Source organism: Rhinoderma darwinii, chromosome 5, assembly GCF_050947455.1.
Source record: "Rhinoderma darwinii isolate aRhiDar2 chromosome 5, aRhiDar2.hap1, whole genome shotgun sequence".
NCBI lineage: Eukaryota > Metazoa > Chordata > Amphibia > Anura > Rhinodermatidae > Rhinoderma > Rhinoderma darwinii.
In genome coordinates this window covers 136,791,996-136,813,619 of record NC_134691.1, presented here as the reverse complement: position 1 = coordinate 136,813,619, position 21,624 = coordinate 136,791,996, and the positions used below count along the sequence as shown (strand labels likewise).

The 21,624-nt window shown below is 43.4% G+C and overlaps 1 protein-coding gene across 5 annotated transcripts in view; it reads left to right on the top strand.

Annotated features, from left to right (window-relative positions):
• Positions 1 to 21,624, top strand: part of CARMIL1 (capping protein regulator and myosin 1 linker 1) — a 489,111-nt gene that overhangs the window by 404,352 nt on the left and 63,135 nt on the right. For all 5 annotated transcript variants that reach the window (XM_075826549.1, XM_075826548.1, XM_075826545.1 and 2 more), the window contains 3 exons: positions 14,750 to 14,922; positions 15,010 to 15,078; positions 18,407 to 18,500. In XM_075826549.1, coding sequence (XP_075682664.1) covers positions 14,750 to 14,922; positions 15,010 to 15,078; positions 18,407 to 18,500 — 336 coding nt within the window. The remainder of the gene's footprint in view (positions 1 to 14,749; positions 14,923 to 15,009; positions 15,079 to 18,406; positions 18,501 to 21,624) is intronic.

Here is a 21,624-nt window from a genome sequence, read left to right as displayed (position 1 = left end):
CCTAAATGTGTTCCTCTTTTGCATATTTTATGTTTTGAAGTCTGATTGATAAAGAGTACTCGCCGTAATCCCGTTGTCCTTCATATAAATTCTTTATAAACATGTTATTTGTTACGATGTGTGGGTATGTGGACCCACTAGGCCGCACCGCCGTAGCAGGGAGGCAGCTGGCCAAACAACAGGGAACCCCAGCAATACAAAGTTCCGCACAAGGGTACCTGGATAGTCCAGACATTGGCCGCAGCTCTGGCACGGATGGAGATGGGTGCAGCAGGTAACACCAGACGTGTCGGATGACAGCATGTGCCGCAGATTGTGCCAGACATGGCGAATCCCTCTGGACGTGGCAGGTGACAGGATGTGGCGGATGACACAGGTGCAGTAGACACGACTCCGACTAGTAGGCACAGGAACAAGAACACAGCACAGGATACAGGAACAGGTAACGGCATGGGTAACAACTGGAACGGGAAACACAAATGGACAATTTGCAAGACAGACTTGGAAATACTAACAACGCTCAGGCAAAGATCAGAAGGGCCTTCTTATAGTCCAGGAAATCATGTTTGTTGATGATGATTTCCTTCATGTGCACGCACTGGCCCTTGAAGAGCGGGCACGAACGTGCGCGCGCTCCCTACGGGACACAGCGGACCGGAGAGGAAGTGAGCGCTGACGTCTCCTGGGAAGGAGATGGGAACCAGCGCTCACAGATCCATGGCTGCGGGCCTTAGGAGGTGAGTAGACCAGATGGCCCGCGGCCATGGACGCTACAGTATCCCCCCTCTTACCCCCCCTTTTCTTGGGACCAGAGCGAGAGAGGAACTTCTTAACGAGAGCAGGGGCATCGAGGTTCTCCTCCGGCTCCCAGGAACTCTACTCAGGACCAAACCCTTTCCAGTCCACCAAATAGAAAGTCCTTCCTCCTACCCTCTTGCAGTCCAGGATCTCCCTCACCTCGAACACATTAGAAGATCCGCTGGGAGCAATTTTGGAACTGGAACTCTTTTTGTAGCGGTTCAGGACCACTGGTTTCAGGAGTTGGGGATTCTGAGGGTAGGAGGCAGCCGCAGCTTATAGGAGACAGGGTTAATCTGTTGCAGAATCTCAAAAGCACCGAGGAACCTGGGAGCAAACTTGTATGAGGGCACCCTCAAATGAATGTTCCTTGATGACAGCCAGACTTTGGCACCTGGAAGATACTGAGGCGGCTCTCTTCTCTTTGTATCCACCTTTCGCTTGATGTGATCGATAACCAGCAAATTAGAGGACCGGGTCTGTTGCCAGATTTGGAGAAAGTCCCCAAATGCAGAGTCAGCAGTGGGTACCTGAGAAGTAGTAGACACTGGAAGAGGGACTCTAGGATGTTGACTGTATACAATGTAAAACGGAGTGGAAGTGGTGGACTCGCTTGTGTGGTTGTTGAACGAGAACTCGGCCCATGGAAGAAACTGTACCCAGTTATCATGCTGTAAGGAGATGAAGTGCCGGAGATAATTCTCCATGATCTGGTTGATCATCTCAACTTGCCCATTGGACTGAGGGTGATATGCTGAGGAAAAGTCCAATCTCACATCCAGGAGTTTACAGAGAGCCCTCCAGAATTTCGCAGTAAACTGAACCCCCCGGATAGAATGTGAAGGGGCAAGCCATGCAAGCAGAAGATGTGCTGAATGAAGAGACTCGCCTGTCGGGGAGCAGAAGGTAGGCCGGTCAGCAGGATAAAATGTGCCATCTTCGAGCACCGGTCCACCACCATCCAGACAGTGTTGCATCCTGCTGAGGGGGGAAGGTCAGTGGCAAAGTTCATCGCAACGTGCTGCCAGGGGACATTGGGTACAGGCAGAGGTTGAAGCAGGCCGGCAGGCTTGGAGTGAGTAACCTTGTTAGAAGCACACACCGTTCAAGAAGAGACATAGTCCACAACATCCTTGGGCAGCGTGCGCCACCAGAAGTGACGAGCAATCAGGTCTCAGGTTTTTACGAACACCAGGGTGCCCAGCCAGTTTAGAACTGTGTCCCCATCGGAGAATTCTTCTCCTGTCTGCCAACCGAACAAAAGTCCTCCCTGGAGGGATGTTTCTAACCTGCAAAGGATTGGCAGTGACAATGCAGGACGGGTCTATGATATTTTGAAGGGACTCCACTGTGTCATCCATCTCAAATGACCTGGACAGGGCATCGGCCCTCACATTCTTGTCAGCGGGACGGTAGTGGACCACAAATTGGAAACGGGTGAAGAACATTGACCACCTGGCTTGACGGGGATTTAGTTGTTGAACGGACTGAAGGTAGGTGAGGTTCTTGTGGTCGGTGTAGATCAGGATGTGGTGAGCTGCGCCCTTCAGCAGATGTCTCCATTCCTCCAGAGCCAATTTTATGGCCAGTAGTTCCCGATCCCCAATAGAGTAATTGCGCCCTGCAGAAGAAAAAAGTCTCGAGTAGTAGCCACATACTACTGCCTTTCCTTTGGAGCTCCTCTGGAACAGAAGTGCACCTGCACCAACAGAAGAAGTGTCCACCTCCAAAGAAAACTGCCGAGATATGTCAGGATGATGGAGGATCGAGGCTGAAGTGAAGGCTTTTTTGAGACTAATAAATGCGGACTCTGCCTCTGGGGTCCACACCTTGGCGTTCACACCCTTCTTGGTAAGGGTGGAAATGGGCGATATCAGTGATGAGAAGTTTGGGATAAACTTCCGGTAGAAATTGGCGAATCCCAGGAAACGCTGTATGGCCCTCAGGCCTTGAGGACGTGGCCACTCCAGGACAGCTCTCACTTTCTCAGAATCCATCTTAAGACCTTGATCCGAGATGATGTAGCCCAGGAAGGGCAGAGAACTCCTCTCAAGGATGCACTTCTCCAGCTTGGCGTATAAACGATTCTCCCTTAATCGTAGCAGAACTTGACGAACATGCCTCCGATGAGTCGTCGGATCTGGGGAGAAAATCAAAAGATCATCGAGATAAACACCACAGATATAGAGGAGATCTCAGAAGATATCATTAACGAATTCCTGGAAGACCGTGGGAGCGTTACACAGTCCAAATGGCATCACCAGGTATTAATAGTGCCCGTCTCGAGTGTTGAACGCCGTCTTCCACTCGTCACCTTGACGGATTCGGATCAAATTATAAGCCCCACGCAAGTCTAGTTTAGAAAAAAATGTTGGCTCCTCGTATACGGTCAAACAGTTCAGATATAAGTGGCAACGGGTATTTGTTCTTGACTGTGATCTGGTTGAGACCACGGTAGTCCATGCACGGTCGAAGGGATCAGTCTTTCTTATTAACGAAGAAGAACCCAGCCCCGGCCGTGGAGGAAAACTTTTGTATGAAACCCCTCTCCAAATTCTCCTTAATATAGGCCGACATGGATAGAGACTCTGGCAAGGAGAGAGGATATACTCGGCCACGGGGGAGAGAGGCAATAGGAACCAGTTCAATAGGGCAGTCATAAGTCCGATATGGAGGCAGCGTCTCAGCCTCCCTTTTGCTGAAGACATCTGCAAACTGAGCGAGCTGGGGGGGGCAGTCCCGCCAATGACTGAGGCAGAGGAGGCTGGACAGGAAGAATCTGCAACAGACAACGACCAAGGCACTTGGAGCCCCATTGGAGAACCTCTCCAGAATTCCAGTCCAGGACTGGGGCATGCCGTCGAAGCCAAGGCAGGCTCAGCAGAACAGGATTGATGGTTTTGGGCAAAACAAGGAAAGAAATTAGTTCAGAATGAAGGACTCCAACCTGGAGCCTTAACGGCCTGGTTTTAGAAACGATGGGATCAGGCAGAGGCAGTCCTTTCACTGAGGCAACAGCCAAATATGTCTCCAGAGGAACTGTGGCCAACTGAAGATGTTCCACTAGCTCCTTTTGGATGAAGTTTGCCGCAGAACTAGAGTACAGATAGGCTGAAACTTGAAGCGTCCTCTCGCCGGATACTAGGGTCACAGGAATAGTCAACTTGGAACAGAATGCTTTATTAGTTACCGTTCCACCTAGAGTTGTCTCTCCGACCAATCCTAGGCAATTGGGTCTCTCTGGGGACACAGACGCACAATATGGGCTCCGAGGCCACAATACAGACAAAGTCCAGAAGTGCGTCTGCGTTGTCTCTCCTGGATAGACAATTTGACATGGTTCATCTGCATAGGATCTTCTGGTGGGACGACTGAGAAGGATAGTAAGGTTTGCTGGAAAGTAGAATCCAGCCTAAGAAGTTCTCTCTCCCCGAGAACCTGTTGGGATCACTCCCGGATCCTCATGTCAACCCGGGTGGCAATTGTCCAGGGTAGATGGCAGATCGCGAGCGGCCAGCTCTTTCTTAATCCCCGAAGACAGTCCCTGCCAGAGTGTGGCCACCAAATCCTCGTTTTTCCAGGTTAACGCAGCAGCCAGGATACTGTGATGGATGGTCAAATTGCTTATGTTCTCTGTATTAAATTACACTATGAATTATCAAGCAGAATGCCGGATTATGAAGATATGTATTCTCCATTTTGTAATGACCTCTTTCTGGTTCTGCTTAAATCACAAGGGAATAAGTTATTACTTTGTGTTCTTTTTCGTGGCCTTCAATACTGGTAGATAGGAGTCTGGCAGAACGCCTAGACCTGAAATAATCATTATATTTCCAATTAATTCTTTATCTCAGTATTTCACACACATATATGAAATCATCACATAGCCTTATGAAAACCTCCTACATTTCTATTGTTTGTAGGCCAGGATTTGCAGGTGTTAGAAAGATCACGTGACCTCAGTGGGAAGGTACCCTATGACGTATTTTCAGTCTACGTGTAAAATGTTATGATTGGTTGTTCCATGAGAGGTAACACCCTGGTTAGAGGGTACGCCCTGAGGGTATATTAACCTATGTATCTTGATAATAAATGAGAATATTGATTGAGACGACAGATTGCTATTGTCTTTATTGATCTCCCGGTGCACTTCTGATACTTCAATTACCATATTTGAATACCACCTGACAAAGCAGAGGGAGCCCATTAGAGCACCCATCCCAAAAGGTGCTACCTGGAAGGGGTTCCTTCGACAGTTATGGTGCCGAAACCCGGGACCTCCTAATGAGAATTTTGTGCAAAGTCCACTAATCTGGAAGGACCTGGGGAGTCACTGAAACCAAAACCGCGCGGTAAGTAACAGACTTTATGTTACACCATTTGTTTCAGCCACTCTGTTAAGTCCCTGGAAACGTACTTTGTATATGTAAGTCTCTACAAAGGGGTCAGAACAACACAACGTTTGATAGTCACATTAGGGGACAGAAGAGTTCAATTTTAGTAAGTCTTGCAACTGATAAGTGTTTTGTCTTGACTGTGTTCATCATTTCTTGCACTGCGTGTGGGACTTGCACAATAATGTCATGTTGGAGTACAATATCTGTTGCTTTATCAACTAAAGCTGCTGCTGCTGAGACAGCGCGTATGCATGTCGGGGATCCTAGTACAATGGGATCCAGAGCAAGGGAGTAATAAGCAAGAGGTCGCATCTTGCCTCCATGATCTTGGGCTAATACTCCAGAGGCATGGCCTGCCTGTTCATGGCAGAACAGAGTAAATGGCTTATTGTAGTCAGGAAGTCCCAATGCTGGCCTTGTAGTCAGGGACAGTTTCAGGGAGTGAAAATTGTCAATTGCCTCAGGTGACAGTACAAATGGGTCAGAGGTGAGACAGTCATATAATGGTTGCATCATAGCAGAGGCATCCCTGATCCAGGCTCTGCAGTACCCTATTAAACCCAGGAAAGTCCTCAATTGTTTAGGGTTTCTAGGGACTGGGTGTTTCTGTATGATTTCCAGCCTGTCAGGAGTTAAGTATTTCATACCTTGGGAAATACAGTGACCAAGGAAAACAACTGTTTTGGCACATAATTGCAACTTGTGCTTGCTCGCTTTACAGCCAACTTCTTCTAGGAACATTAATAGTGATTTAGAATCTGTTTCACTGTTCTCCAGACTCTCACTACAAAGTAACAAATCATCTACATATTGTAGTAGAACTGAGGACTGATTGGGGGGCTGCCAGGTGTCCAGAATATCTTTCATGGTACGTGAGAAGATATCAGGGGAGTTTGCGGCACCCTGTGGCAGCACTACCCAAGCATACTGTCTTCCCCTATGTGTAAATGCAAAATACTGCTGGCACTCTTTATCCAGCGGGATGGAGAAGAAAGCATTGGCTAAGTCTACAACTGTGAAATAGACTGCAGTGCCGGGGACCTGGTTGAGCAGGGTATGTGGGTTAGGCACTTGTGGTGTATTAATTATTGTCGCAGCATTCACAGCCCGTAGGTCATGTACCATCCGGTACTGTACAGGTTGACCGGGCAGTGTCTTTTTCTTTACTGGGTAAAGAGGAGTGTTGAAAGGCGAGATTATGGGCACTATGAGATTGTTTTCCAGTAAGGAGTTAATATCCTTTTCTATAGCAGCGTCTTGCTGTGGACTCAGAGGATATTGGTTTATACATACAGGACGGTTCTGCATGTCTGGTTTTAAATTTACTTGTACAGGCGGCACATTTAAAACTCCTACATCCATCTTATCTTGTGCCCATAGTTTTTCTGGGATGTCTGCCAACCAAAGGGGAGGGGTACTGGGGGCTTTTTCAGTGTCCGGCATACTTGCCATACTAAGGAGTTTGCATAGCAGGGACTCTGGAATGGCAGAGGTTAATGTAGGTGTGCCAGAAGAAAAGTCCAATGCTGCTCCCAGGGCAGAGTACATCTGTCCCCAATAAATTGTAGGGAGTGTGTGGTGACACTAACACACGGGAGACAATTGATTGTGTGTCATGTATATTCAGTCGCATTGGTTTTGTTAACTGTAACTGAAATGATGTTCCCTCCACCCCTTCACAATCTATATAGTCTGGTGATAGCAACTCTGCCGGTACATATTTGGTTTGTAATAAAGTTCTGGCTGCCCCTGTGTCTACTAGAAAAGAGGTATTTTCCCCTGTGGGTAAAGTTACAGGCACCATCAATGATGGACCTGTCGGGGGGAGCACTGGGCAGAGGGAGACATCAGTGTTGCCAGTTTCCTATGCAGCAATCAAAGAATTGGGAGGCTCAACTGGACGGGAGGGACATCGGGCTGAATAATGACCCTTCTTATCACAATTCCAGCATGTAATCTGGCTAAGATCCCTTCTCTGGGTTCTCAAAGTGTCTTTTTGTTCCCTGCCTCTTCCTCTATAGCCCCCCTTTTGTTGCATCGGGGCGAGACGGGTTCTTTTAGCAGCTTCTTGTACTGCCGGCTTAAGACCGGACATAAAAGTTATTTTTAGTAGGCGCAAGTCTTTTGCATCACCTTCTTCATACCCGTGATCTAACCACTGCTGCTGTAAAGTTGTGGCATAATCAGGGACTGACCGTTTTATGTCATTTTCCCAAGATGTTAAACAGTCAGTTCGATCCTGTTGAGTAGCATCTACCCAGGGCTGCATAGCGTTCAGGTATTCTAGTCCTGATTGCTCATTGGTTTTATTTGCTGGTACGGGATTTGTAATAGCAGCTTGAATTTGATTTTTGAGCACTTCCCCTCCCTTTGTTTCTACCAGGCTCTCCATATCTGACCATGTAGCACGGTAAGCTAGATGTACTGCTCGCAGCTTTCTATGGAAAGCGCTGGGTGTTTTACGTGGGTCTGGGAGTGTGTTACATACAGCTAGTAAATCAGCCGGGCTCCAGGGGCGATACACAGTGGCTTCATGTGACTGGATTTCCCCTATTGCCCCAGGTACTGGTTGCCCGTCTACATCTACTGGTTTTGGTCCCCTGTGTGTATGGATACTTGATACTAACGGAAACAATCTAGTGGGGCGCTGCGTACCACAACTGACACAATATCCTGCAGTGAGGGGGTTCTGCTGCCCACAGTGTGGACATGTCCAGCAGCTGCCTTTCTTGCTATTTTCAGGACAAGGAGATGGCGCAGTTGCTGCTGTGGGGCTGTTTGGCAGTTGTAAAGGGGTTAACACATTAGTGAGGAGCTTTTCACTTAAAGGGTCATATAAATCATACATTATTCCATGATTTTCTTCCATACTCTTATGTTCTGTGTTACTCACTCTCTGTGCTACCTCATACTACATTTGGGCTTTTTCCACCATGTTATTGTCTTTCAACCATCCAACACAATTTGTCATAAATCTTTTCCAATCACATTCTGCTAATGTTCCATAGGACCCAACTCCCATCATTTTAAACATTCTTTTACAATCCTTCACAGCCTCAGATCCTTTTGCTCTTTCTACTATTTTGATGGCAGAGACCCATGTCTCAGGGCTGTCCCGCATTTTTGTCTTACTATTTTCTGACCCCATGGTCAGAGGGCGTAGGGTAGTCTCCGGAAAACTCCCCAGCTCCAAACAGACAGGCCTTAGTCTGTTGACAGATATCTCAGACAATCTATCTTACAGTTTCAGAAAGACTATCAATATCAAAAGTCGTTCCTTCAGACTATTCTAGCAGTGGGATATCCTTTTCTCTGATCCCTCACTGTTTTGAACATCAAGAACAGACAAAATGCTGCCAATCCACAAATTGCAAGAGCAAATCCTTCAACACAATCTACATTCATGAACTTCCATTGATTCAAGCAGGAGTTGGTCACATTCATTTCAAACTTCTACAAACCCTTCGTCTCTTTCACTTATGCAGAACACTTGCTGGCGGGGTGTGTCTTTCAGTTCAAACAGCCTGTGATGTAGCATATATCCCAAACTCTTTCCTCTAGCACTTTGTAATGGTTTCACATGCAAATTATATTTGGTAACATATATATATTATCCTCCCCGCTCAGCCGTTCACTCTGTGGGTTGTAGTTTAGGGGCCTGTTATGTATGTTGGTGATGATTTCTTTAGGGGCTCTGGGTCTGAGCCAATACCAATGTTCTTCACTGTAATTACTACTACGACACAGGTGGCACCTGGGATAAGTGTCAGGGTCATTCAATGAATACAGGATGTTATATTACAACGGTATTCAATCCAGCGGTCTGATGTTATACTACTACAGACTTAATTACTTGGATGTTATTTTACATCAAAGTGTATATGCCGGATTATCATGTGCTAGAAATCAGTCTGTACTGATTCCCACCTTATGCCAGTCTGGCAATGCATACAACTGGTTTATGGACCCTTACACACAATATCACTGTTTGGCAGTGAATTTAGGAAAATATAAATGATTTTCTAATACAGTATTCAAAGTTTTCCCTATTGTACTGGGTAATGGTATTGAGTGCAAATTCAATATAGACACAATTGCTCCTCCTTGCACTGAGTGTATATCGTCTTCTATGAAGTGGATATTACTTCTGGGCTGGGAGCCATACAGTTTCAACAATTTGATATGTATGTCTTCTCACAGATGTATTCAACATCACACTACACACACATTCATCACACTTGTCACATACACCCCCATGTAAATCCATTTAACCACACTACCATCCTGACAAAGGACCTGACAAAAAGGTATACATGGTCTAATACCAGTGTGCCCTTACCCATAGCAGGATGGATGGAGGATCCCCGGTGGCAGGTAAATCTAACCCGGATACCTGGTAAGGCACTGATTCTCACACAAAAGGAAAATGGAAAATGGGTCCCTAAAAATGTCACTAAAACACTGACACTAGGTGAGATCCCCATAAAAGGCATAAAGATAAGCTTCAATAAAACCCAACAGACCTCAGATGTATTTAGACCAAGTCTGGTAGAACGGTACATACATAATGGTAGTTGGGAATATGGCCATTTCTTCCCTTCAGGAAGTAAGACTGATTGTAAACGTTATCCAGGGTATATGGAAGAAACAGACTTACAAGGAAATGAAACTATGTATTGTGGATGCACAGGAGTATACCATGGGTCTTTGGGAACAAATTGTCCTTGGTGTGTATTACAGCAGTCTTTTCCCTTAGTTCATTTTGCTCATATGTTAACCCTAGGAAGTATGCAATGGTTTGACCTTCCCCATGATATATATATAGTGTGCGGACATAATGCATATAAATGGATCCCGCAGACTACCACAGGTACCTGTACCCTAGCTAGGTTACAGTCTGCTACCTGGACATGGGACAAGGATGCACTTCCTTATGATAAAGTACCAAAACATATGCTGTACAAAAGGGAGGGAAAGCAAAAAGCCCACCCATTGGTACACTTACCTTGGCACACCAAGTTAGGATATGCTCTATCTATCTTTGGAGGACCAATTAGAAATGCACTGACGGGACCCTATACCCAAACCTGAACTTGGTGATTGCATTATATTATTAGTAGTGGCCCTATTCACTATTTTGTTTTAAGTTTATAATCAGATAATTCTTAATCTCTGTATTTTAATATGAGAAAAAGGGGGGTTTGTGATGGATGGTCAAATTGCTTATGTTCTCTGTATTAAATTACACTATGAATTATCAAGCAGGATGCCGGATTATGAAGATATGTATTCTCCATTTTGTAATGACCTCTTTCTGGTTCTGCTTAAATCACAAGGGAATAAGTTATTACTTCGTGTTCTTTTTCGTGGCCTTCAATACTGGTAGATAGGAGTCTGGCAGAACGCCTAGACCTGAAATAATCATTATATTTCCAATTAATTCTTTATCTCAGTATTTCACACACATATATGAAATCATCACATAGCCTTATGAAAACCTCCTACATTTCTATTGTTTGTAGGCCAGGATTTGCAGGTGTTAGAAAGATCACGTGACCTCAGTGGGAAGGTACCCTATGACGTATTTTCAGTCTACGTGTAAAATGTTATGATTGGTTGTTCCATGAGAGGTAACACCCTGGTTAGAGGGTACGCCCTGAGGGTATATTAACCTATGTATCTTGATAATAAATGAGAATATTGATTGAGACGACAGATTGCTATTGTCTTTATTGATCTCCCGGTGCACTGCTGATACTTCAATTACCATATTTGAATACCACCTGACAAAGCAGAGGGAGCCCATTAGAGCACCCATCCCAAAAGGTGCTACCTGGAAGGGGTTTCTTCGACCATACGGAACTGAATGGCATACTCGCCCACGGAGAGGACGCCCTGGTGTAGGATCAGCAGAGATGCAGCAGCCGAAGAAACTCTCCCAGGTTCCTCAAAGATCGAGCGGAAGGTCAGTAATAAGCAATGCAAGTCACGGGTCTCTGGTCCCTGATGTTCCCACAGAGGATTTTCCCATGCCAGGGCTTTGCCAGTAAGGAGAGAGATGATGAAGGCGATCCGGAAGTCATCCGAAGAGAAGGACCTGGCATGTAGTCTGAAGTGGATCAGGCACTGATTCAAAAATCCCCTGCAGGTCCTCGTGTCTCCGTCATACCGTGGAGGTAGCGGCAAGAAGCACAGGGGAAGTGTAGCAGGAATGTGTGCGGTGACGACTGCGGTTGGAGCAACCAGCCGATGGACAATGGCGTTCACTTACAGGAGGAGTTGGTCTTGCTGTGACTGGAGGTCTTGCATCTCAGTCAGCACGGCTTGTGTCGTCAAGGTCTCGGGTTGACCAGCGGGGTCCATGGCCTGAGGGTATTGTCACGGTGTGTGGGTATGTGGCCGCAGCAGGGAGGCAGCTGGCCAAACAGGGAACCCCAGCAATACAAAGTCCCGCACAAGGGTACCTGGATAGTCCAGACAGTGGCCGCAGCTCTGGCACGGATGGAGATGGGTGCAGCAGATAACGCCAGACGTGGCGGATGACAGCAGGTGCCGCAGGTTGTGCCAGACGTGGTGAATCCCTCTGGAGAAGGCAGATGACACAGGACGTGGCGGATGACACCAGTGCAGTAGACCCGACTCCAACTAGTAGGCACAGGAACAAGAACACAGCACGGGATACAGGAAGAGGTAACAGGGCACGGGTAACAACTGGAACAGCAAACACAAAGGGACCATTTGCAAGACCAACTTGGGAATACTAACAACGCTCAAGCAAAGATCAGAAGGGCTGGGGCCTTCTTATAGTCCAGGAAATCATGTGTGTTGATGATGATGATTTCCTTCATGTGCGTGCTGACCCTTTAAGAGCGGGCACGAGCGTGCGCGCTCCCTACGGGACACAGCGGACCGGAGCTGAAGTGAGCGCTGGCGTCTCCTGGGAAGGAGATGGGGACCAGCGCTCACAGATCCATGGCTGCGGGCGTCAGGAGGTGAGTAGACCCGACGGCCCGCGGCTATGGATGCTACATTATTGAATAACCGCTTTTGATTCAGTCAACTAAAGTGTTTCTAAGTCATTATATTTACGGTTTCTAAATAACTGAACATATGTAGTGCTTTAAGATTTTTCTACACTTTTATTTTTATATTTTGTTCCCTACATCGTCCTAATTAGAGATAGGGTAATGCATGCTGTACTATTTTGTACACCATTTTTTACTGAATATGCTACGGCGCCTCGAACACAACCTAAAGTATATATCTACTTTAGGCTGTGTTCGAGGCGCCATAGCATATCCGGTCAAAAATGGTGGACAAAATAGCGCAGCATGCAGAGCTGTTTTGTCTGTTAAAATGACGGACACCCTGACTGAAACCCGGCAAACCCCATCCTAGTCAATGGGTTCTATCAGGCGTCGGTGTCCGTCATTCGACTGATTCGTCAGTGCCATCATGTTTGTTGTTGTGCACCTATGACGGAGCAGAACACTGAAAATGGACCATGCAGATGTGAACAGAGCCTTACATGATAAGACCTATATTTTATCCAGAGCATTACAATGCATCTTGCATGAATAAATTTCTGAGACAAAATTGAATGGCCCCCTGCTGTACCATTATAACCAGCTCCAGGTATTGTACTACATAGTATAATTGGTATTGCATTGACTTTGTATCCTCTTTTTGTGTTATGTCGAATGACTAGTAACTGCTGGTCAGCTTCTATCATCTAAATACTAGCAGCAGAACATTCTGGAATTCTGTGACCGTACAGCTTTTGAGGACAGCAGAGAAGAGTGGTTTGAAGCACAAGTATAATAGCTCTTTCTATTAGGAAAGGGACGAGATCTAAACTTGTACATTTATTGGTTGCGGGGGCATAAATGAGGTGGCATCTCTCCTTTCCTCCATACACAGTGTAGCGTTCCCAAGTCTGACATCACAGGCTCGATGCAATGCAGGTTAATAAGAGGTACAAACATTTTGCCTTCCGAAGGAGATGTCAGATTTACTCCCACAACTATAAAGTCCCTGTTCTCATTTCTCCCAGAGATTTGTTTTTCTTGGAGTCAAATTCTGTTCCAAATTCAGGTTTCTAAAGTAAATGAAATATGCAAGATTAACCTGCTGGAGAGATTAAATATGTCGGAGCACTTCTGTTAAAAACCTGCTTTTCCCCACAGAGAGAGCTGCTTGATTTTATAGCTTCCCCTGTTTTTTTCAAAGCTCCGTCTTTCATCAAGTAATATCCTTTTTATCCCTGCTCCTAATGGGCAACTTCAACTTTACATCACAGAGAAGAAAATGCCTCTGGCTCACTCACTATTTAAGACGGATTTTCTTTTCTTTTTTTTCTTTCATTTTTCATGGTCACAAGTAAATTTGCAGCATTTAACGCCTGGCTTTATGTTTTCTTTCCTTCTCTGACTTCTCATGGTGTGAAGTGTTATAAATTAAAAAGCACCACATTCTAAAAATATTCTCTCAGCAGGTTATTCCTTGGTGTGTATTGTCGGATCTCAGACGTTCACATATAGGAAAGTTTTCACTAAAATAAACCCCGGCGTTGTGTTATGTTTAGTTAAAGGCCAATACTGGTCATCCAAATATAAAACCACTATGCGACCAAGAGAATTATTTATTTATCCTTGTACTATATATTAAAATGACATTAAAAAAAATCACCTTTAAATGAAGGACCTGAATGACGTATCTGCCAAGTTATGTAATGTTCCATTCCAAATGTAGAGCTCTTGTTCTGGAGTCTGAGTATGTAGCTCATGTGGGTTGTCGTAAAGCTTTCTAAAAATAAATATAACTAAAAAACAGCTGAAAAGATGATTGTAATAATTCAGGAGACTCCTCGGGGGCTTTTATTTACTAGTAAAATAATTTGCAAAGTGTTTTTCTGGGACTAAAGCAATAATTGCCCTTCTTTGGGATAAACCATCATTGTCTGATGGATAGGGATTATAAGGAAAACCAGCAAGCACGGCAGCACCTTCAATGTTAATCCTGGATCGACCACGGCGGCTGAACTGTATGTGTGGCGGTGCCTGGTACTGCAGCTCAGCCCTATTCAAGTGATGGCAGGGGGTATGGTGCGTGGGGCCCCCACCGTTCTAATGATCGGTGGGGGTTAGACCTCCACAAATTAAATATTGATATCCTATCCTAATGGTAGGCTATCAATGTTTTAATCCTAGAAAAGCCTTTTAATACCGTTCTCATTTCTATCCACACAGCTAGAGTGGCATTGGTTGTCCATTATTTTAAACTGATTTCCTGCTGAATTTAATGTTCTTATTGTTATTAACCAATGGCTTCCAGTTCATACCAATATTTGAAATTATTGCATCTTCCATTAATCATACCCAATCAATTGTTGATCGTATAAAGTATAGTTTAGATATGTTACATTTTACCAAGGATCATTACGTTGTCTCTTATTTCAGAGTTATTATTCACACTTTGCCTACTGGGAATTTTGCACTTTAAACTGCAAAATGTAAGTGTAATACATTATTGATTATGAATTATTGTCTCTGCAGCCCTTGCAGTCATTGTCTCTAGCGGACTCTAAACTAAAGACAGATGTGACGATCATCATAAATGCTCTTGGTAGCAATACATCATTGACCAAAGTAGATATCAGTGGCAATAGCATGGGAGATATGGGGGCCAAGATGTTGGCCAAAGCATTGCAGATCAACACCAAGCTCAGGTGAGTTGAATAGTAAGATATTACATGTGGATAAACCATACAGTATGATAAATTAGGCATTAATGTATGCATTTTTGGTTATGACAGGACTGTGATATGGGACAAGAACAACATCACAGCCCAAGGATTTCAGGATATATCTGTAGCCCTGGAAAAGTAAGTATAATATTGTTATATAAATAAGGTTACATACCCTGCCAGTATTGATCTACTAGCTAAATTATCCATACTGATCAAATGTCATGATACAGTTGCAATTTACACAAAGAAATCTACAAGATCTCCATCAGATGTTGCATACGCTCATCATCCAATCAAAATCACCAAAATTTCTCAGAACAATGTGAACGGAGAGCTTGCAGAAAGAAAGATGGGGTTAAGTAATATTATAGTTGGTGTATAATAGTATTGTCACCATCCTCTGACTGTACACAAGTGTAGGTCATTCTCTCCAACTGTACTTAGAAAGTCCTCCTAAAGAGGTGCACCATCTAAATTCATGTAAAAAAAAAAGTAATACTAAAATTGACAAGGGGTTAAAAACATTTAGAGTACTGCCAATCCTCATTGCCCACTATCTGCCCTCATCTTGCTGCCAATGTAGCATTTTATTTATTTCCGGTTACTTGTATTGCACCAACGTTTTCCACAGAACTATACAGATATTGTCACCTGAATAGGGCTCACGATCTAATTTTCCGATGTCACATATATATATATATATATATATATATATATATACACACACACACACAAGGGCCATTTTCAAGGGGGCCAGTTAACCTCTGAAAATGGGTGTAAGAGGAAACCGAAGTACCTGGTGGAAACCCACGCAGACAGGAGTAGAACTGCCAACTCCATGTAGATGTTGCCCTTGGTCAAATTGAAATGCTTGGACGAGGCAACAGTTCTAACTACTAAGCCACTGAGCTATCTAAAGTCTGAGAAAGACTTGTTGCTAGGCATGTGTTAGCATATAACCCCTTTTAAAAGGCTTTAGATGTATCCCTAGCAACCAGTCTGTCTCAAATCAAAGCTGAATCGGCACAGTGCTTACTGCAGAGAACGCCATGGCAGAAGGCTTGACATTCTATTCCTATCCTAGCCTGCATAATAATGGGCTTAAAAAGAAATGGTGGGTGCTCTTAATGCATGATTTATTACACTTTTTTCACTTCTAATGGAAACGTTCTAGTGAGACGCTTACATGCCTTCTAGTATATATATCGTATTCACACCATAGCGTACAATTTGACAGTGAAATCTCAGGCAATGTTGCTAATCCACCATAGGTTTTATCTAAATTGAAAGTGTTGTACTAGCAACAAAATAGTTGATAAATGTGATGAAGCTGCAGAAAACAAGGATTTTCACTTATTAACAATAATTATTAAATAATTGTTCATTACACTGGTATTTAAATGCAATTAATCCTATTGGTTATTGACATACATTTCCACAATGGCCCAATCTTACAATTCACATAGACCGCAATAAATTCGAAGGCCTTCTGATCATGAATTAAATATAGAAATATGTAAATGCTGATTAAAATGCAACCTCATATTCCTCTCTAGAAGGATCAGATGAAGAAAATACACATCCAGCCTGCCCTGTGTTCTTTTCCCCTTTCTGCAGTGCGGCTCTACTATATCTCGGCGTGTATAATTTGGATAAGATGAAAAAAGTGTTGCCAAAATAACATTTCAATGCAGAGCTTTGTGTTACCTTGACAAATACACTTGGTGGGAGAAGAGCTCTTGCTTCACAATCGGATGTAATGATATGCAAATTGCAGAAGAAAATGTCATTTTGTATATATGTCTGATGTTACAAAAGAAGCCCATGAATAGAAAGCACAAAATGAATAAAATAACATGGGTAGACTGAGATGAGCAGGGAAACCAACACCATATTCAAGCAATTAAATAAGGGCAAAGATTCTCAAGATGATGTTCTTAGTATAGAAAGGTGGACTGCACTTCTTCTTTATTTTATTTTTTTACCTGGCATTAGTGTTTGTTTTTTTTACCAGTGTTTCCATCATGACTTTGTTTTATGGAAAGTTGTACACTGAATTGTGTCTGAAAACGTAAAAAAATTATGTTGATGCATGTTTATGGTAAAGTAGCTTCCTGATTCCCCTAAGTCAATATTTGATGTAACAAAACTATATACATGATGGATATGAATGATCAGCAGTATGGTGGCTCAAGGACGATATTTGCATGGAATTAGGCCCCATGCACACAGCCATAAAAAATCTCCGGAATTGCGGACCGATTCAGTTCTATTGGCCGCGGACACCTTTCCTATCGCTACGGATAGGTGTCCGTGCCGTAGAACTGAGCCGGGAATTATGGTGCATGTCCTATTTTCATATTTTACGGGCCATGCTCCCATACTTTGCCGCGTACCGTGATTACGGGCACGGCCGTGTGCATGAGGCCGTAGTATGTTTTTTCATTTAGTATAACTTGCGCTTCATTCATTTAAGCCTCTGCTTATTCTGGTCTTCGGAGTCCGGTAGGTGATCCTATACACTAACCGCCTTCCCTGTATGAGTCTGAATAGAGAGATAGCTGTCAATCAGTGATTAGAAACACCCCTAAGTCCTAAGTCCAGAGTGAGCAGAGGTTTAAATGAATAAATTGCAAGTTATACTGAATCTTACCCACAAAACTATGTATGAATTTGCTCAGCTCCCCCTGCTCTATAACATGCTACCCACAGAATGAATTGCATTTTCAATGTGACCGGTTCCCTTTAAACCAAGGTGTTCGGTGAGTCACAGTGCCTCTCCATTGTACATGATGTCCTATCTGCTATTCGGATCTCTCTTAATTGCTTGAGATATTAGCCGTACAGAAGCTAGCTGGATTGTCTCCCTCAGATGTGATTTATGGAGGGGGATACTGGCGCTGAATATGTAATGCATGAATCCGGTCATACATTTCTCTGCAAATTGAATTGAAGACTTAAAATGCAAGACAGGCTTCATTGTAAATTAACTGTTCTAATGAATGAACGTTCAGCATTGAATGGAGAAATTAGACGTATTTTTTGTGTGTTGCATCACTCTAAGTACTCCATATGCTGATTCTGTACAATGTATATTGAAGAAGCTAATTCTGCTAAAGAGCCTGGACTCCAGACTGGTACATTGCAACAAACTGCTGCTGCTAATGATGATATATTTAGCTCAAAGACCATTGCCTAGACTGGATACAATTGCATCCTCTTCTCAGCTCAGGACAGAACCAGGTTTTTACTGGTTTGCAGCCTGTGAATTTAAACAAGAGTGTTTTCATTCACTGACCGCAAACTAATATCTTGAAAATGGTGAGAAATTAAAAAAATAATAATTTAAAGTTTTAGGACTTTTCATTTATACAGAAATTAAGCTTTATTAACATAAAACCAGAAAACCCTTTTATGGCCAAATTATACTGTGTATTAAAAGAATATGAACTTTGTGTTTCAGGAATTATACATTGAGATTCATGCCTATACCTATAAATGATGCTTCCCAAGCACTGAAGACTAGCCCAGAAAAAACAGAAGAAGCCCTACAAAAGGTAAGATGACTTCTTTTTTTTTTTTTAATTCACAAATAACGTTTATTGTAAAACATCAGAAGTAAATACAGAGCAGTGAGATGTATAGACATGTTCATTGCTAGTACAAAGGAAATCAGCAATTCAATATAGCGATCCATCAGAGAAGTCACCAGCACATTTGAGTAGGACAATGCAATACATAGAGTAAAGAAATGTCAGACAATACAATATAAAGCGAGCAAGGGTATCTGAAAAGTATACACTCCTTGAATGTTTATGAACCAGTGTGTAAAGCCGATCACTGCCTAAAGCATAATACAAAAAAGTAATTAGTTAACTAAAAACTCAAAGAGATTCAACATGTAGAGATGCATAAAAGTATAAACATGTCCGGTACCATGCAGCAGAAGATCAGGACCTATTCTACACCATATTAAAGGCAGAGGTCTATGATGTATAATGTTTACATGGATTGTAAGAGGGGCCAACTGGACCTGGGCCAAATATGAGCTACATCCGTGGCAGCAAACCGATTAAGGGCTCGGGGGCGAGTCAGAAGTGCTGCGTTGGGGGGAGCAGACAGTAGCAGGAGATAGAAACCGTCCTCTCAAATTCACCAACATTTGGGATAGATGGCTGCAATGTTGGAATAACCATTTCTTGTGAGGTAACATACTACCAACCAGGGACAGCCATTCTGCAAACATAGGGGCCCGACAGGACAACCAAGTCTTGGCTAACAGCTTCTTGGCATAATATAATGTCTCTACAATAAATGTATGGATATGACTGGAGTCCTAATCTGCCGGGTCAGGAGTGAATAGACAGATTTTAGGGCACAGCGGGACAGGAGACTCCATCTCATCGTTCAGGAATTTGATAACCTGATCCCAGAACCCGGCCACCTTGGGTCAAGACAACACCAAATAATTAAAATAACCCGAGGTGATCCCACATTTAGTGCACTCGTCAGGGTAGTACGGATGAAAATTATGTAATCTAGATGTGGTATAATATTCCCTATGCAATATGTAAAATTGTGTGAGCAGCTCATTATAATTGGATGATACAATTTTAGGAGAATGGACGGCCCTGTACCACTTATCAGACAGCGAACCTGCATCACCTTCTCATTTAAATTTCAGCGAGACAAGCATAGATTCTCTAGACTTTAAGGATAATAAGCCATAAAATCAAGAAATCAGGTGTTTAACAGGGGGAGAAAGCAGAAAGTTAGGAAAAGGGAAGCTTTGGTACGTTATTACCCCGGGGCCCAGCTGAGTCTCCAGTGCATGTTTGACCCTTAAATAGGAGAACAATTTGGAAGAGGGGAGAGCAAATTCCTCCTGCAGTGCTGGGAAGGTCTTAATACCAGAGTCAGAATATACATGGGATAGATACCAAATACCATTCTTGTGCCAGGGTATATCAAAGGAGAGCTGTAACAATTCTGGGAGAGCTTTACAGTGCCATAGGGGTATGTGCCTAGTGATGCCAGTGGAGTAGAACATGCGCTGGGATACATCCCACACCAGTAGGGCCTGGTTCAATATCGGATGGACACGTAAGTTTCCACTGTTATGCAGTCTGCCATAAAACAAAATATGCAAGGGGTGAGTATAATGTGTACTAAATAGGGAAATAAGTAGGGTCTGAATTCTCACACGTTCGGCCGCTCCCCATCTCGCCAGGTAAAGGGAGGATGACTTTTATCTGACCTATTCTACATCAGAATAAATTTCTAGAACATCATTTATAAATAATAATGTTTTTTTATTATACATTAACCACATTCCCATGCCTGGAATGGAGTAAAGTGCTTTGTGTACTGTTTTTCCTAATTTATTATACTCTCGTAAATAATAGTTAATTCCCAGATCTGAGATCACTTCTGAGAGCTACCTGTAGAACTATTCCTGCATTGTCATATTACAGTAAAAGTCAAATGGGCTACCTAGTATAATGACATAGCCTTTTCCCAGGGTCACCAAAATGATAAAAATGTAATGTTTTTCAAGTACAACGCGATTTTGTAAATCACGGGAAAAAAACTAAAATAGAAATATCTTTTTCACTGCCATTATCCCTAGTCCAGGGTCACTGCATCAGTGGCAGGGCTTTGCACTTGATGGGTTGGTCGTTTATTGATTTTTTTTTTAAATTAAGATTTGTTTTTATTTTATAGCTTTTATCCATTTATTTTTTTACTGATGTGTTTTTTTTTAATTTTTTTTATCAAGTGTTCCCCAAAAAGATAAAAAACGACCATTTGGGGATTTGAAAGTTTTATTTTTTTACACTGAATATTTCCCCTATAGCTGGAGCTGCCATAGCAGTCACAGTAAGGGCCTGTTCACATCACTGTTCGCTTTCCGTTCCGGGGTTCCGTCTGAGGTTTCCGTCGGTGAACCCTGCAACGGAAAGTGAAATCACAGCTTCCGTTTCAGTGACCATTGACATCAATGGTGACGGAAACATCGCTAATGGTTTCCGTTCGTCACCATTCCGGCAGGTTTCCGGCTTTCCGACGGAATCAATAGCAGAGTCGACTACGCAGAAATGCTGCTAGCTCCATTGCATACACAGTGGTAATTTCACAGCACTCCGCAAACAGCTGCACAAACTACTGGCACTGTAGAATAAGGCCACTAAAAGGGGTTCTTCAGTTTGGACAATTTCTACTTGTTGGGTCTCTTGAAATAAACGGATCACTAAATTCTCCCCATCTGGGACCCCCAGCGATCATCTGTAATCTCTGGTGTAATCTGGCAGAAGGTGTTCAATTTCCCTTCAGCGTCCCCTGTGGACACTAAGCATAACACAGTGGCCATTTACTTCACTATGTTGTCTGTGTAATGCAGAGCATGAGCCACCCTTTGTAATCATTCTTTCATATGCACTAATCCCGGTTTACACACCCACACCTCTACAAATGATGCCGCTAGCCATATGGATTAAATCGGAATCACCCCTCACCGACCCAACGGAAACAGCACACAATGTAATATGCTGTAAACTGAGCAATTCTGTTCAAAATTGTGAGTGAATATAACCATGTGAGTACTTAATTGACCAAGGCCAATTTCACATAGCTATAATATGTCTGAGTTTTAGGTCCAAATATTGAATAATACAGAGTCCT